The 16,074-nt window shown below is 51.5% G+C and overlaps 1 protein-coding gene and 1 long non-coding RNA gene across 4 annotated transcripts in view; one reads left to right on the forward strand and one right to left on the reverse strand.

The window, feature by feature from the left end:
- Positions 1-1,607, forward strand: part of LOC114060265 — a 19,540-nt gene extending 17,933 nt beyond the window's left edge. Inside the window, exon 3 of the long non-coding RNA XR_003571857.1 lies at positions 1,517-1,607. This is a non-coding gene — a long non-coding RNA (uncharacterized LOC114060265). The remainder of the gene's footprint in view (positions 1-1,516) is intronic.
- The window catches only part of PIGQ (phosphatidylinositol glycan anchor biosynthesis class Q), a 58,504-nt gene that overhangs the window by 15,631 nt on the left and 26,799 nt on the right, over positions 1-16,074 (reverse strand). For all 3 annotated transcript variants that reach the window (XM_027889628.1, XM_027889629.1, XM_027889627.1), the window contains 3 exons: positions 12,611-12,672; positions 7,643-8,072; positions 2,953-2,955 (listed from right to left, as the gene is read on the reverse strand). In XM_027889628.1, coding sequence (XP_027745429.1) covers positions 7,920-8,072; positions 12,611-12,672 — 215 coding nt within the window. In that variant the 3' untranslated portion in view covers positions 2,953-2,955; positions 7,643-7,919. The remainder of the gene's footprint in view (positions 1-2,952; positions 2,956-7,642; positions 8,073-12,610; positions 12,673-16,074) is intronic.

A 16,074-nucleotide genomic window follows, 5' to 3' on the forward strand; every position in this document is an offset into this window, starting at 1 on the left:
AGGGATTGGGGGTTCCAGGGATTGGGGGGCATCCAAGTATCATCCAGGAAAGGATGGCATTCAGGGGTGTGTGTGTGAGCACCCAGCTACGGGGAGGCATCCAGGTGGGTGGGCATCCATTTAATGGGGGCATGCAGGTGTGGGGTGGGCATCTAGGGGGGCATCCGTGTGTTGGGGACACCCGGGTGGGTTCTGGGGGGGTTGGAGGTGTGTGCATTCCACTGTAGGGAGGGCAGGGGGCACCCAGTGAGGGTTGGGCTGGGCAGGTGACATCCAGTGTGTCCCCAGGGATGGTGCCAGCCATGGGGTACCAGGCTGGGCCTGTCCCCAGGAAGGACTGTGACACCAATAACCACTCCATCAGAATCCCTTGGCACTGGCCCAGCATCCATGAGGAACCACTCCCAGGCCCGATCCCAGGGGATTCCCAACGGGAAGGTAGAAGGTGTGGAGGACAAGTCCCTGTGCCCAGCACAGCATCCTGCTCCTCTTTTCAGAGCTGCACATTCCACTGGGATGTTCCCAGCCTGGCTGTTCCCAATGAATCCCATCTAAAATGCCCTGTGCCCCCCAGCCCAGGGAGCAGCAGGGATGCCCCCCAGCCTGCAGGGAGGCTGAGGCCCCCCAGGCTCCTTCCCTCTGCTGAATCAGCTCCTGCTCCTCCTCCTCCTCCTCCTCCTGCTCTGCACCCTGGCCTGTGCTCCTCAAGTTGCAGCAGCAGCAGCACTGAGACTTCTTGCTTTTATAAAACATTAATTGCTGCCCAAGCCTGTCCTTTCCAGCAGGGCTGACTCCCTGTCCCCTCACAGGCATTGCTGTGCTGTCGACCAGGCCAGGACAGCAGTGCCAGTGGTGGTGTGACTCCTCTGGCAAAGATCCCCTGAAAGTGGGGCTGGCAAAGGGGGATCTGTAAAAGGGGCTGGAGTGGGGTGGGCTGAGAGCAGGCAGTGCAGTGCCAGGGCCTGGGCAGTGGTGAATCCATCGGTCCTCAGCTGGCTGAGACACAGCTCTGGGCACCAGGATACCCATCTGAGCACCCACAGCATGGCAGGACCCCAGTGCCCCACAGCTCTGGGGACAAGGGCCCTCCTGGGCCTCGTCCCTGCCCCTCAGGGGCTCTAAACCCACTCAGCCTGGGGAGGGCAGGTCATGGAATCACAGGCATATTTTGGTTGTAAAGGATCTTAAACCCATCTTACTCTAATCCCCTGCCACGGGCAGGGACATCTTCCACCAGCCCAGGTTGCTCCAAGCCCCGTCCAACCTGGCCTTGGACACTTCCAGGGATCCAGGGGCAGCCACAGCTTCTCTGGGTAACCTGTGCCAGGGCCTGCCCACCCTCACAGCCAAGAATTACTTCCCAATATCCCATCTAACCCTGCCCTCTGGCAGTGGGAAGCCATTCCCTGTGTCCTGTCCCTCCATCCCTTGTCCCCAGTCCCTCTCCAGCTCTCTTGGAGCCCCTTTAGGCCCTGCAAGGGGTTCTCAGGTCTCCCTGGAGCCTTCTCTTCTCCAGGTGAACCCCCCCAGCTCTCCCAGCCTGGCTCCAGAGCAGAGGGGCTCCAGCCCTGGGAGCATCTCCGTGGGCTCCTCTGGACTGGCTCCAGTGCTCACAGGGTGAGGGGAGATGCAGAGCACTCCTCTCATTTCTGTCCATCAGCCCATTGGCTCCAAAGCAGTGGAAGTGGAGAGGAGGGGGATGGGCAGGAACCTCCTCGATTTTATTTCTCTTGTTTCGGCCCCTGGGTCTCAGTCCTGCCACTCCACAGGAGCCCGTTCACAGCTCAGTCAAGGGATTTCTCGCCTCGCTGGGATGGTGGAAACCAGAGCAGTGGGAATCATGGCAAGAGGGGGTGAGGCACAGCTAGAGGGGTGATCCTGGCAGAGGATCCTGGCAGAGGGGGGATCTTGGCAGGGGCTCGGTGCAGTGTGGGGACTTTGCCATGGCTGTGCACTCAGCTGGATGAAAGGGGAAGGGAATGGAATTCGAGGGAATGAGTGCTCTGGGGTGAGGAGGAGAGGAGTGGTCACAAGGCCCCACCATTCCCAGCCCAGTTTGGGTCCCTGCTCGGATTGGGCAGTGCTGCAGAGGTTTGTCCTCCCATCCTGCCCCTCATACCAAACAGCACCACCCCACAGCAACAGGCTCAAGGAACCCCTCACTGAACCGTAGGAAATCCCAGAGCTGGAGGAGCATCACCTCAACCCTGTCCCAGGCCTGAGGTGGGATCAGCTGGGTCAGGGCTCCTCCTTCCATGGGCTTCATGGCCTTGGCAGAACAATTAAGAGCTGGACCAGTGGTGAAATCCCTCTGTGTGTGAGAGTAGAGGATGAGGAACTGCCCAGCCAGGCCTCAGGATGGGGATGAGCTGCCTGCCTGGAGAAGCTGTGGAAGCCACACAGAGCTTGTTAAACAGGAGGGAAGAGTTCGATTTTTCTCTCCCAACATCTTTATTAGAGTGTAATCAAAATCCATTTAAGTTCTGATTAAAAGGTTTAACTAACCAAAAAACCCCACACCTGTCAGCAGAACAGAACTCTCCATCCCTAAACTCTCCCACAGAAGCACCTGTAAGTGGTATGTGCAGAGCATCCCTGGTCCAAGCTGTGCAGGGACCGGCTGCCACTGGCACTGCTGCCACTGGCACTGCCCTGCTGGCATTGCCATTGCTCTGCCCAGCCCAGCACTTCTGCCTGCAGAAACAGAGCTGCCATGAGCCTAAAGCCAGTCTGATTCCTCAGGCAGGGCTTGTTCCTGGCCTGGTGCACTGGCCCAGTCTGTGTTTCACATCACCAGGCTGCGTTTCACATCAGCGCTGGGGTGGGAAGGAAGTCACCTCAGCTGGGGTTAGTGGTGACATTTAAAGCAAACTGTGTCACCCTTTGCTCCTGCTGAAGGTTCATGTGAGAGGAGGAGAAAATGTACCAGTGGTTTTTAAGCAGTGATCAAACTTCCTCCCAAACTTCACTCACAAACACACAGTTTCAGTGCAGCTGTCAGTGATTCAGTGCTCTTTCATGACACTTTAAACCAGAAAACACTGGAAGGAGGAGGATGGATTCCAAGAGTTGTGAAGTTCTCACGAATTTCCCTAGTGCCAGAGGTTAAATAACACTGTGGATGGGAGAGGTGCTGCTGCCTCTCCCTGCCCTGAACGAGCACAGAGCGGGGCCCCAGCTCTGCTGCTCCCCCCGAGCAGCACAACCAGCACCTCCCCTGCCCCTGGGAATGCAGAGAGTGTGTTCTGTCACCTCCAGCATCCAGCAGCACAGGGATCCTCCTTGTATTTGGCTTGCTGAGGCAGTAAATGGGGAGTTAGAGCATTCCTGGTTTGAGGCCTTGGCATGGGTAAGGACTGGAGGTGCCAGCTGGGAGTCAAAGGCAACAGACTCTAGAGCAACTGCTCATGGAAAATGCTGAGCCAGATGCAAAGGTGATGGGCATACTGCTCTCATCCAGGAACACAAATCAGCTGCCCATGTGAGGTTTGGATTGCTCTGAACATATTTATCCTGCACCCAAAAGCTCCTGCTGCAGCTGGAAAGCCCCATGGCCTCGTGTCACGTGGAGGATCCAGACCCATCCCATCAGTGTTCACAGCACACTCACCCTGCAGAGCCTCAGGATTGCACACAGAGCTGTTCCCAACACGTGGGCACTGCCAGGCTGGGGATGTGTGCCCAGCCCTCTGCTCAGCACAGCAGCAGTGGGGCTGCACAGCAAGTGCTCTCAGCAGGTGCAGAGCAGCTGGCGAGGAGCAGGTCAAGTACCTCAGTCAGTGCACGGGCACCCCAAAACCAGAGGGCTTGGACACCCCCCCAAGAGGCAAAGGGGCTGCTGGACAGTCCCTGAATAGGGGGGGACAGGAACAGAGGTGGCACAGGACTGCAGATGTTCTCAGGCACTGCAGAGATCTGAGTTATGGGGTCTCCCTTGGCACAACAGGACAAAAAGTGATGGGCACGAACTGAAACAAAACAAACCCTGGATGAGGAGTTTCTCACTGTGAGGGTGACCAAGCACTGCACAGGTTGTCCAGGGAGGTGGTGGAGTTGCCACCTAAGGGTATGTGGACACAGTCCTGGGCAGCCAGCTGTGGGTGGCCCTGTGTGAGCAGCGGGGCTGGACCAGGGGATCCTGAGGCCCCTCCCAACCCCACCAGTGGTTGCTGCAATCAGCAGGTCTAAGGACAGAGAGTAAATCCCTGAGGGCTTGAGTTAAGCAAGAAGATGGTGTTGGGACAGCAGGAAGAGGCAGCACAGGCCAGAAAGAAAGCAGCTGGTTGTCTGCAGGATGACAACACAGGAGATTTCCCTGCCTTATGCTCCTGAAAGTCAACCTATGGGTTATACACGTGTGGAACCCCCTTTGTGTGGGCCTGAACGGGGCCCAGTCCAGCTGCAGGATCAGGGAAAACTCCCAAACCCACAACCAGAGCCTTCAGTGCAGTGTAATTACTGAGGTTTCCTTTCAGCATCGTCACATGCTGTGCTGGTGAGGAAAGGAAAGGATTTCTCCAAGGCAGAATTTCTATCTAGGATGGAGTTTTGCACACAATGAATCACGTTTTCCCTCACAAACCTCCTGCCTAAGTACAGAGGGGGTTTGTAACAGCAGTGGGAACCACAGGGTGGGAGAAATAATAGTTAGAAAATGCAGTATTAAAAAAAGTCTGCAAGATTATAGAGTCTGACTGATGGCTGGCAAAGCCTCCTTGTGCCTACTCTAAGGGGTGTGTGGTAGGAATGGGAGATCTGAAACCCTTTAACTACTTCTCATCCAAGGGCTGACATGGAAAACATGGATCTGAGGAGAAATCAGAGCCAGATCCTCACCAGCAGCCTCTTCCCTGAGGAAATGCCAGCGCTGGGCCAGTCTGTGCTGCTGTGGAAGATGATGCTGATCCCAACTTCTAATTAGGGGGATGACATAAGGTCAAGTGTTCCTGAGCAGGATGTCTGCTGAGTTGTTGTAATGTCTGTGCACAGAATCGGAAAAGGGTGGGGGAAGACTCGTTCCACAGCAGGGACTGGAAAGGAAGAGGAGAGACATGGCAAAGATCCAGCCCAAGGAACTCAGATGCTCAGATACCACCACGGGAGAGGAGAGCACCCAGGGGGAGCAGCTGTGGGACAGCTGGGGCACCAGTTCTGGGTGACACAGGAGAACTGCACCCCCAAGGAGCTGGGCTGCTCAGGGCTCTCTGTGTCTCAGAAGATTCAGGATCTCAGGTCTGAGGAGGAGCTTTCTCTCAGTTTGGTATTTCCCCATCCCCAGAGGCAGCATCAGCCTTTAGTAAACAAACCCAACACTGGAACACCAAACACATCTGGCAGGTTCCCAAAAGGAAGGTCACATTTGCTGCTTTTCGTGGCTCTCTGCTGTCTCTGGGGCTTTCAGGTCACTTGATCCCAAAGGACAATCACAGCTAAGACCATCATGAACTGTCTGGTCTCACAGGAAGATTTTAAAAGCCAGGAATGTTGTTTCCACAAGACCAAAAATAACCAAGTTTCTCACAGCAGTCAGTGAACTGAACTGTGCAGGCCTGGGAGGAACCAGGGATATCATTTAGTAGCTCCAGTGCAAAGATGAGAGGGAGGTAACGTGTAAACCTGCTCTGCTGAGAGCCAGGTGAGGATGGGACTCCAGCACTGACTTCAGCTGAAGTGAGAAATGTTACTCAGACCATTCATCCACTAAAGGCATCACTGCCTGGAGTTATTCCCACCTGGAGTGAGAAATACCTGGGCAGTTGGTATTCCAGGAGAAGAAGATGCTGCATTTGTACAGGAGTTTTCAGCAGGGATCATCAGGGAGGATCCAGATCTCTCCAGTTTCTGCAGGCAGGGATGTCCCACCCAGAGTCTGCAGTGGCAGATGCTGATGGGAGGTTTTGCCATGCTGGCTTTCTTCAGTGAGGCACCCTGGATGGGGTAACAGCACATCCTTTGGGAGCAGGGGTCACACAGCCCTTCCTCTCTTCATGATGTCCCCAAGAATCCTGGAAGGCCTTGGAGATTTGCCTGCTAAGGAATGTCTGGACCAAGCACCAGCCTGCAGAGCTTCCTTTCCTCCTGATCAGGCTGTGACTGGACAGGCAGTGGCTCCACCATGACAGGCTTTTAGCAGCTCCAGACAACCCAAATATATCTGGCCAGGGATGTCTTAAGGCAGTGGGGTCATGACTTGCCCCTCCTGTGACAGCCTCCAGCACATGGGGCAGCAAACTCTTATCCTGCCCCTGCAAGTGCTGACTGAAGGCTCCCAAAGCTCAGGGCATCTTGCCTTGCCTCCATAACTCCCACTGGGATACACAGGCAGGCCTCCAGAGAAGGGCTGAGCCACAGCACATCCTCCTCCTCCTCCTCCATCCTTGGTTCCTTGGGCAGCCAGAGGAAAAGGGGGCAGGACCAGCACACTCCTCATCTGCCAGTTAACAGAGCCACTTTGGGTGTGCAAAGCAGGGTCCAGGGACACTGCACCCTTGTTTGAGCTGGGCCACAGCAGCCAGCAGAGCTGGAGGAAGGATATTTTGGGTAAGGACTGTGTGTAAATGCTTACACAGCCACAGAGTATCCAGAGGGACACAACTCTCCTATGCACAGAGACACTCCTTCCAAGACAGGGAACAGGAGAACGTCAAAATGAGACCAGGACACGAGAAACAGAGCACTGCTGCACTGTGGAGGTGGATTCAAAGCAGGAAATCTCCCCTAAGAGAAATCATGGAATCACAGAATGGTTTGGGTTGGAAGGGACCTTAAAGCTCATCTTGTTCCACCCCCTCCCATGGGCAGGGACACCTTCCAATAGACCTATAGCTTCAGGGAAAGAAGTGGCTTTAAATGCCTCACAGCCAAGACTTTGAAAGCTCCTTGACTGTCAGGAAGTGCAAAATGAGGGAGCCCTTGACAAGGGTCTCCCCAGGGCCCTGGAAACAAGGGGTGCAGCCCAGGCTGCCCTGAGCTGGCTGAGCTGGGCCTGGAGCTGGGCTGAGCCCTCCCAGCAGAGCCCTGGCCAGAGCTGGACCCTGCAGAGCTGTGAGAGCCTCTCACTGGGACTGGAGAGCCCTGAGCCTTGGCAGAGCCCCCAGCTCTCTGTTCCAGGGCTCAGGGCACACACCTAGGCAGCCCCAGAACCACAGAATGCCTGAGCTGGAAGGGACCCACGAGCATCACAGAATGGCCCACACATTGGGGACTGAACCTGTGACCTTGGCTTTATTAGCACCAAGGTTTAACCAACTGAGCTCGTCTCAGGCTCAGTCTGGGGCTCTGGGCTCTGTGCTCAGCTCGTGTCAGCTCAGCTCTCCCCACAACACTGTTTGCTTTGGAAAACAATGGAGGTGAGACCACACAAGCACCCTGTGTCTGTGCTGAACATCTCTGGTGCTGCAGTGGGGCTGAATCCAAGCCCTCCCAAAGGGAAAAGAACAAATATCCTCTGAACCCAGACAAGCTGCTGTTCATTGTGTGACTTCACAAGGCAATCCTCCACCCTGTGTTTAATCAGCTTGAAGGCTGAAGCATAAAAGGTCCAAAACACCCTTTAGCCAAATGCACCTTGGCATTGTGGCTCTGAACCTCCTCAGGGGATGGTCCTGTGAGCCAGCATGGAAGGAGACATTCACCCCCAAACCTTTGTGACTCTGAGGGCTGGTTTCCTGAGGCACTGATGGGGTTAACCTTTTGCTTCCAAAATAATCATTAGCATATTATACAAACACAGTGTAAGGGAAGAGGACAATTTAAAAATAATTATTAAAAATACTTGCCTTTAAAAATTCAGCCCCTCTCATGTTACCAAAATCTATTTGAAGGGCTACAGCAGTCGCTGGCTCCAAGAAGCCTTTGGTCCTAAAGCATTAGGATTCAGTATGTTTTTCTGTCCCAGCTCTCCAGCTCTTTCACTGTCTTTAGTCCTGCTTCTCTCCTTTGTGTTTCCAAGGGTAGATCAGCTCTCCAAGGAACAGCTTCTTGCAGAGAGACGCCCAGGAGTCCTTGGGGTAACAGCTGTAGGTGGGCAGCTTGTATGTCTGTACAACAGCACCATAGGAGAGGGGGTTGATCTGTGGGAGAAAAGAGGGGCAGGAGCAAGGAAAACATGTGGTGAGAGGCTCAGGCAGCTGGGGAGGGCAAGTGCAGCTTCTGCCCAGCAGCACCCTCTGCTAAAACATCAGTCCTGCTGCTCACAAAGCATGAGAATGCCTCCCTGCCCTGGTAAGGCTGTTGGTCCTTCTACAACATCCCCAAACGGGAACAAGTGGAGCTTGGCAAGGGATGTTGTTGAGATCATCTCCAAGCAGAGGCAGCACAAGTGCTGGTGCAATGACAGTGACACAGTGACACACGTCACTGTCCCCTCCTGTGTGAGGGCATGGCAGTGGCTGCAGAGACAGTGAGAGAATCACAGAGCCATGGAATTGTTTAGGTTGGGAAAGACCTTTAAGATCAGTGAGTCCAACCCTTAAGCCAGCACTGCCAAGGCCACCACTGACCCATGTCCCCAAGTGCCACATCCACACAGCTCCAGGGATGGGGACTCCACCACTGCCCTGGGCAGCTGGGCCAGGGCCTGACCACCCTTTTAGAGAAGAAATTTTCCTTAATATCTGATCTAAATTTTTATCTAATAATACCCCCATGGATGGGGGATGCACTGGGACCCTCAGGAACTCTTTGGAATGGGCCAGTGAAGCCATGCCCTATGAGCCCTCAGCCCACAGCTGTGCTTTAAGTTAGACCTTTAAGTTATCACCTCCTACCACCACCCAGTGGAACTGAGTCCAGGACAGGATCACACTCCAAAATAATTACCACTATTATCTTCCTCATTTTCCCCAATTTTACCTATTGGAAATTACCGTTTTCAATTAAATCTCCTTGGCCGAGTTCATCTTTTTAAATTTGATTTCAATCACCATCCTAACCTGTGCCTACAAAAGCTCTGATTAGGGTCCCAAGTTGCTGTATTGACCTTTTGGAGATGGGGGGCAGACAGAGGCTTTAGCTGGATGAGGGGTGATTGAAGTACAATAGACCTTGGAAAAGCTCATCCCAGAGCTTTCAGGGCAGGAGACAAGTGAAGTCCACGGGATGGATCCAGTGGGGCCAAGGTCTGACACATCTAAAGGCTGCACAGCAATAGAGAGTCTCCAAAAGAGCAAAAAGGTTGCCCAGAAATGGTGGGGCTCAGAAAACAGACCATGAGAGATGCCAAGGGAAGGGATTTACAGAGCTAGAGGAAGCTTGGACACTGGGGAGAAGTGGAAGGACAACCTCTAGTGAAAGGGTCCAGCTCTGCTGGAACCAACCAAGCAGCTCCATGAAAGAAGATTCCACAGCAGAAAATCCAGCCACAAAAAGGAAGGAGAGACAGCAAAAACCATGCAGAGAGACACCACTTGGTCGAAAGGTGAATATTTCCACTGAAAAGTACCCAGTTTTCTGAGAGTGTCCCTGTACCACCAGCTTGCTTCAGCTTTCTGGTGCTCACAGAGCAAGGGAGTGAACTACAGGGATGGAGCTCTGAGAAAGGGTGGTTGAGCAAAAGGTTCATTAGAATTAATCCTGGAGACCTTTGTCAAATTAGTTTCAAAGCACAACATTGCTGAAGCAGAAGGGGAAAATGCCAGTACACTGAAGCATCCCTAGGAAGTTCAGGGAAAAGGCCAGGGCTGCAGCTTGCAGGGGAAAAAAATAATACTAAAAAGAAAAAAAAAAATTAAAAAAAGGGAAAAAAAATAAAAACAAAGAAAAAAAAAGGAAAAAAAGAGAAAGCCAAAGAAAGCTGCTCCCAGACCAAACAGCAGTAAAACCTGAGTAACTGTTTCTGCCCATTCCCTCACTGTAGGCAAAGCAGTGTGTTGGAAGTGCAAACATGCTGGGGGAGGACAGGAACTGCTGCTCTGCAGGGACACAGTGTGTGTTCCTTCGACTATTGGCTCTGTGGGCTGGAAGGTTTGGACACAACAGTTCTTGTTAAGAAGCATCTCCAGGCAGAGTGTGGATACCAACACTTCTCTACCAAAACAACTCCAGGGATGGGGCTGCACCCAGAGCAACACATTCCCTGCTCTCCTGGTAAAAATGGAAACATCAGCAAAGCCCCATCTGTAAGTGAGGTGCCAACACGAGTTCCCCTTATGCATGTCCTGCAGATGAAAGCTATGATATTCCCTGCTGGAATATCCATCCCTCCTCTCATAATGGAGTTGTTCCCTTTCCCTTCCTCTCCTGCTTAACCCCTTTTCAAAGCAATTGCTGGGAAAGGTGACACTTCCAGCAGCAGGGTGGATCAAACTCCCCATGTCCTGGAATCATAAAATCAGACAATCCCAGACTGGTTTGGGTAGGAAGGGACTTTAACACTCATCCCATTCCAAACCCCTGCCACGGGCAGGGACACCTTCCACCAGCCCAGGTTGCTCCAAGCCCCGTCCAACCTGGCCTTGGACACTTCCAGGGATCCAGGGGCAGCCACAGCTTCTCTGGGCAACCTGTGCCAGGGCCTGCCCACCCTCACAGGGAAGAATTTCTTCCCAATATCCCATCCAAACCTGCCCTACTTCAGCTTAAGGCCAGTCTTTCCTTGGGCTATCAGTTCAGTTGAGCCACACTGCCAGAATTATTTCTTCTTACGCATCAAAAGAAATGATTTTAAGCACTAACGAAAACACTGACCTATGTAAGACTTCCTGGAGAATATTAAGTAGCATTTGGAATGGAAATATCATTCCCTGCCCTCCACCCCCTCTGTGTCTGGACTTTGCATTCCAATGGCACTATCTTAAAAATCAAAAATAATCACTTGGCTGAACCATGAGCTGGATGGGAATGCTCAGACCCAGAATTATTGATTCCTAATCCATTAGCAGTGTCCCAAAGGACAGCTCTGAATGTATCAGTCACCTACAGCTTCAATTATTTTGAGCACAGCTCCATGCAAACAGCCTTATTTCCATCAAGCAGAGCTCCAGGAGAGCTACATGGAGAGGGGGCAAAGCCACTGTGAAAATTCTAGAAAGGCACATCACCTTGTAAATAAATAAGAATTTTAGCATGTCTCTTAAAAATAAGCTTTTTAGATGGTCCTCTCCAAAGGCCTATCAGAAAGTGGGGTATTCAGCAGGATTTCTAACACCAGCCCATTTTTCATTTCCACCAGCACAAAGAGAGAGAGAAAAGTGCCTTTCCTGACTCTCTGCTCATTATTATTTGAACAGAAGGCCGTGACAGACACCCACTGCAGCACTTCCACCTCTCCAGATGATGACTTGTGCTATATTCCAGATAGCAAATGGATCTTCCTGCAGTGGTCCAAAGAAAATTCATCACAGTCATATGACTCACTGCCTCTGCTCTTTAAGTGGGGATCTTTTCCCTCTGGAGAGCCCATCCAGCTCATCCACACACACACTGATGCCAAAGCTCCTGTGCCTCATCTCTGCTGTCTGGGCTCCTTTTTAGGGAGTTCTCTGGTCATAGAGGATGATGGATTTTGGTTCTTACACCACTGTCCTACTGAAAGACAGGAACTGCATGCTCAGGGAATGCTAGATCTGCCCTGGAAGACATCTGTTGAAGGGATTCCCTCTGGAATTGCTGCTAGCTGCTGTGCTGTTCCCTGCTGGCCTGACCTTTAGAAACAGGGCTGGACCCAAGATGGAAAAAGCAAACGAACTGGGAAGCTGCAGTTAATTCCTTCCCACACACTCCCCCAGTGTCCAAGGGTTTTATAAGTGCTTTGCTACTTGCAGCCTCTCCTCTTAGGATGCAGAGAGCAAGAAAAGCCACCCTGCGATTTGGCTGTATTCCTGCTGGGTCAGGGAATGGAAAATTCACTCCTGAAGACATAAGGAAAACTTCCCTGCTACCATCACCTCTTTTCTTTTCAGAAAATAATTTCCTTCAGTATCTCTGATGTCAGAGGGCAGAAATGCAGGGTTACAAAAGCACAGGTGAGCTCTGCCTATGCACCTTCCCAGAGCAACTCAGGAGAAAAGCAGGAGGCCCTTCCCTTTCTCCAGGCTCAGGTTCTCATCCCGTTGGCATCGTGGAGCAGCCAAGGCTTTTCACCACATCTGGAAGGGAGGACCTTTCCTGGTGCTTCATTCTGGATGGTTTAACTGCCTCCTTTTGCTCCTCTCAGGGTTCAGCAATTGCCAAGGGGAAGCTGCCAGAGCCAGGAGGGGACAATGACATCAGGTCTCAGTCCCAGAAGTATCACAGCTCCATGTTTCTCCTGCCTCCCCTTCTTCTCCTGCATTTCACTTCACACCATGCAGGGCACTACATTTTCTCCAGAGGACTCAAGCAGGGCATCAAAAAGCAGAGAGAGCACAGCCAGCCATGGCAATGGGAAATCATTTCCCCTGTTTCAGTGTTTTACAGCTGATATCTTTTAAGTGGGAGCCTTTCAGTGGGAGCAGCTACAGGACAGGGAAGGTCTGTGGGATCACAGGTTCACAGCACATGCTGAGCTGGAAGGGCCCCACCAGGATCATCGAGTCCAACTCCTGGCCCTGCACAGGCCCCTCCCCACCGTGTGCCTGAGGTCACTCTGAGGGCAGTGGCACAATTGTCACAGAGGGCACCAGGGCCTTACCTGCATGAGGAGCCGCAGAGGTTTCCCATCCTGCTGCTCCAGGACTCTGAACTTCACTCCAGCTGCAAAGACACAAAACAAGGAAATCCATGGTGGGATTCTTGGGACTGTTCTGTGCAGGGCCAGGAGCTGGGCTTGATGATTCCTGTGGATCCTTTCCCACTCAGGATATTCTATAGTTCCATGCCATTTGTTGCCCAGTGCTGTTGTCTGAGCACTGATTCCTTACAAACTGTCTTAAGCCTTCCTGGATTTGGGAACCTCCCCACTTTTCAACAGCATTCTCTCACAGTGGTTTAAGGCTAATTCCAAATGATGTGTTTCCCTCAGCTCCATTAAAAGAAGCTCCTCTGTCTTCCAGCCTGAGAACACAGCCCTAAAGCAAGCATAAAGCCCAGGAATCAGCCAGCCAGACCTGATGAGGACAAAGGGACTGGGAAAACCTTTCTCTTTCCCCAAACTTCCATCAGAATGGGAACTCCACGTTTAGAGCAGGCAGAGGGCTCACCTTTAACTTGTGCTCATGTGGATCCAGCACATGTGCAAATCTCTCCCTCTTTCAGACTGAGGGAGGGAAGTGGCTGATTGGGGGCATGAAAACATTTCAGAGCAATCCCTGCCCAATAATCTCAGCATCCCAATGTTTTGAACAGGCTCCTAACCCCATCAAACCTGCCACTTTTCAATTTCCTCTTGGATAAACCTGTCCCATCCAAGTGTGTTCCTGTTATTCCTTTCTGCAGGTAAGATGAGACAAGATTAACAAAAGTGATCTGCCACGGATCAAACACTGCCTCAGGAGCACAAACAGAAATAACACCTGTGTAAACCCCATCACTGCAGTATCTCTGTGACTCCTGAACATTTACAAACCAAAATGTTTCCTCTTTTCCCTCAAGCTTTGAATTAATTAAAATTATATAGTTCACTCCTGGGAAAGAACTCTCTTCTGTAGCAGAGAGCTCTGGTTTAAACTCTCTGCCCAAACCATAAAACCTTTTCTGGCCAGGACAGGAGGGGTTTATATGCATTTTGCTGGATTAAATTGTAACATGGGCTCCTCCAGTGGCTTCAAACAGATGTTTGAGTACCCTGGGCCTCAACAAGCAAATGTGCTGGATGACAAAGTGTTCAATGTGATCACAGAGCTGTGGCTAAGAAGAAGTGTCTGAGCCATTCCAGGAACTATTTTCAGGCAGAATTTGTCAGAGAGAGAGTCAGAAACAACAGGCAGTGAAGGTTCAGGTACAGGGTCAAGTACTCTGGAGCCTTATCCTACACCAGTCCACCAGAGCAGCAAAAGCTGGTTCTGTAGGTCATGGCCACACACCTCCCTTCCACAGCTGCAAGCCAACCATCTCCTAATTAGGTTATTTAACTGCTCAAGAGTCCAAAACTTCTAAGAAAACAGATGCAGAAAAAGGCCATAAATTTATTTTAGAATGACCTACAGATTCCCACAGTGCTCAGAAGTCTGAGCACTTCTCAGGAGGAGCAGGAAGGCTCAGTCTCCTGCAGGTCACTCCAGCAGAGAAGAATCCTGAACTATTCCATGATTTCCAGCCAACTCCTGAGCTCAGGGTTCTGCTGCTTCTGCACAAAGGCACCATCAGCGGCACAAAAGAGACCAGGACATGAACTCCTTTGCACACTAAAGCGAGCTCACTGCCTGTTTGTATCCCACTGATCATGGAGACAGCAGCACGACAGGTCCTACAGAACCACGACAAAGCCTGTCCCAACCTTCAGGATGGCAATACTGGGACAGAGAAGCACTGAGAAAATGACCTGGCCTGTTCACAATCAAACAGCATATTGGTAACCTGTGTGTGGGCAGAGCTCTTGAGTCCCCCAAAACTCACTGTTATGCCTTACTTCACCCTATGAATCCACATCCCAACCAAGGTGGCACCCCTTGAGCTGCCACTGGGTGGACACAACTCTTGTACAGATGACATCAGCTGATGGATGCACAAAAGGCTTTTTAAGGTCACAAATATTTCACTTTGGATCTGTGGAAAGCAAATATGGGCGTAGTTTCTGGTGTGTGGATGGATCATTCACCTACCCTGGCCCAGGCTTCATCAATGGGGTATTTTGTCAAGTCACAGAGTCATTGAATCATGGAGTGGTTTGGGTTGGAAGATACCTTGAAGATCATCTAGTTTCCCACCCCTGCCATGGGCAGGGACACCTTCCACCAGCCCAGGTTGCTCCAAGCCCTGTCCAACCTGGCCTTGGACACTTCCAGGGATGGGGCAGCCAAAGCTTCTCTGGGCAACCTGTGCCAGGGCCTGCCCACCCTCACAGCCAACAATTCCTTCCCAATATCCCATCTTTCAGCTTAAGGCCATTTCCCCTCGTTGTGTCACTGCTTGCCCTTCCAAAAAGAGCCTCTCCAGTCTTCTTTGCAGGCCCCCTTGAGTGAAAGAGTTTGGAGGCCAAATGCCATGAGTGAACTGAGCTCAACTTAAACATGACAGTAAACCTTTCCTGTTGGAAAACTACCCATTCATGTTGGTTGAACCATCTTGATGGTGCCTGTAAAATCAGCTGCTGTAACACGTGCCAGGAGGTGTCTGCTGTTTACTGGCTCTGTTTTCTTCAGCAGCATCTCCCCAAAGATAGCCCTGAAGGGGTAAGAGGTTTCTGCCAGGAAATTCATAGGAACCTGCTGAAGGCAGAGCTGGTAACATGGTTCAGCTCTACCTTCCCAAAACTGAGCATGGCACAGCTCCAGCAGTGTGTTGAGGTTGCCTCAAGCTGAGGTTGCCTCAAGCTCCCCTGACTTTGATGACCAGCCTTGGTTTAGTGATGATCAAGCTCTTTGTCCCATGAGAAATTCCTGCTGTTTGCTCTTTAAATGGATAGGAGATGATAATTTAGATGTGCTTGACCATAACCAGATCAATCATAGTTGTTGACAGCCAAATTCATTCCAAAATGAGCCTTACTCTGGTGCCAGCCATGGTTTTTGGTTACCCAAAGTGGAAAACAGTGACTAGTTCAAAATGGTGACAGATTAGTCTCAAAAAGACAATGATGATCTGAACTCCGCCCAGAGCTTTGAACTTAATCCTGTAGATCCAGCCCTTTGGAACAGCCAGTACTCCAAATATCTTTGTGATTTGGCTTATTGCAGAGTCCAAACCGCCAGGGTTATCGGCATTGTTTCATAGAATCACTGAATATCCTGAGTGGGAAGGGACACACAGGGATCACCAAATCCAACCCCTGGCCCTGCACAGACACCCCAACAATCCCACCCTTTCCCAAGAGCATTGTCCAAACACTCCTGGAGCTCTGGCAGCCTTGGAGTGCCATTGCCCCACCACCTTCTCAGGGAAAAAAACCTTTTCCTGATATCCAGCCTAAACCTCCCCTGGCACAGCTTCATGCCATGTTTAACTCTCTCAAGTTTACCTGACCTGCTGCTCTGAAACTGGAACAAAAGATGAACTCGT

The sequence above is a fragment of the Empidonax traillii genome, unplaced genomic scaffold (assembly GCF_003031625.1).
Source record: "Empidonax traillii isolate 1590-97213 ecotype Southwest subspecies unplaced genomic scaffold, ASM303162v1 scaffold267:size678996, whole genome shotgun sequence".
Classification (NCBI taxonomy): domain Eukaryota; kingdom Metazoa; phylum Chordata; class Aves; order Passeriformes; family Tyrannidae; genus Empidonax; species Empidonax traillii.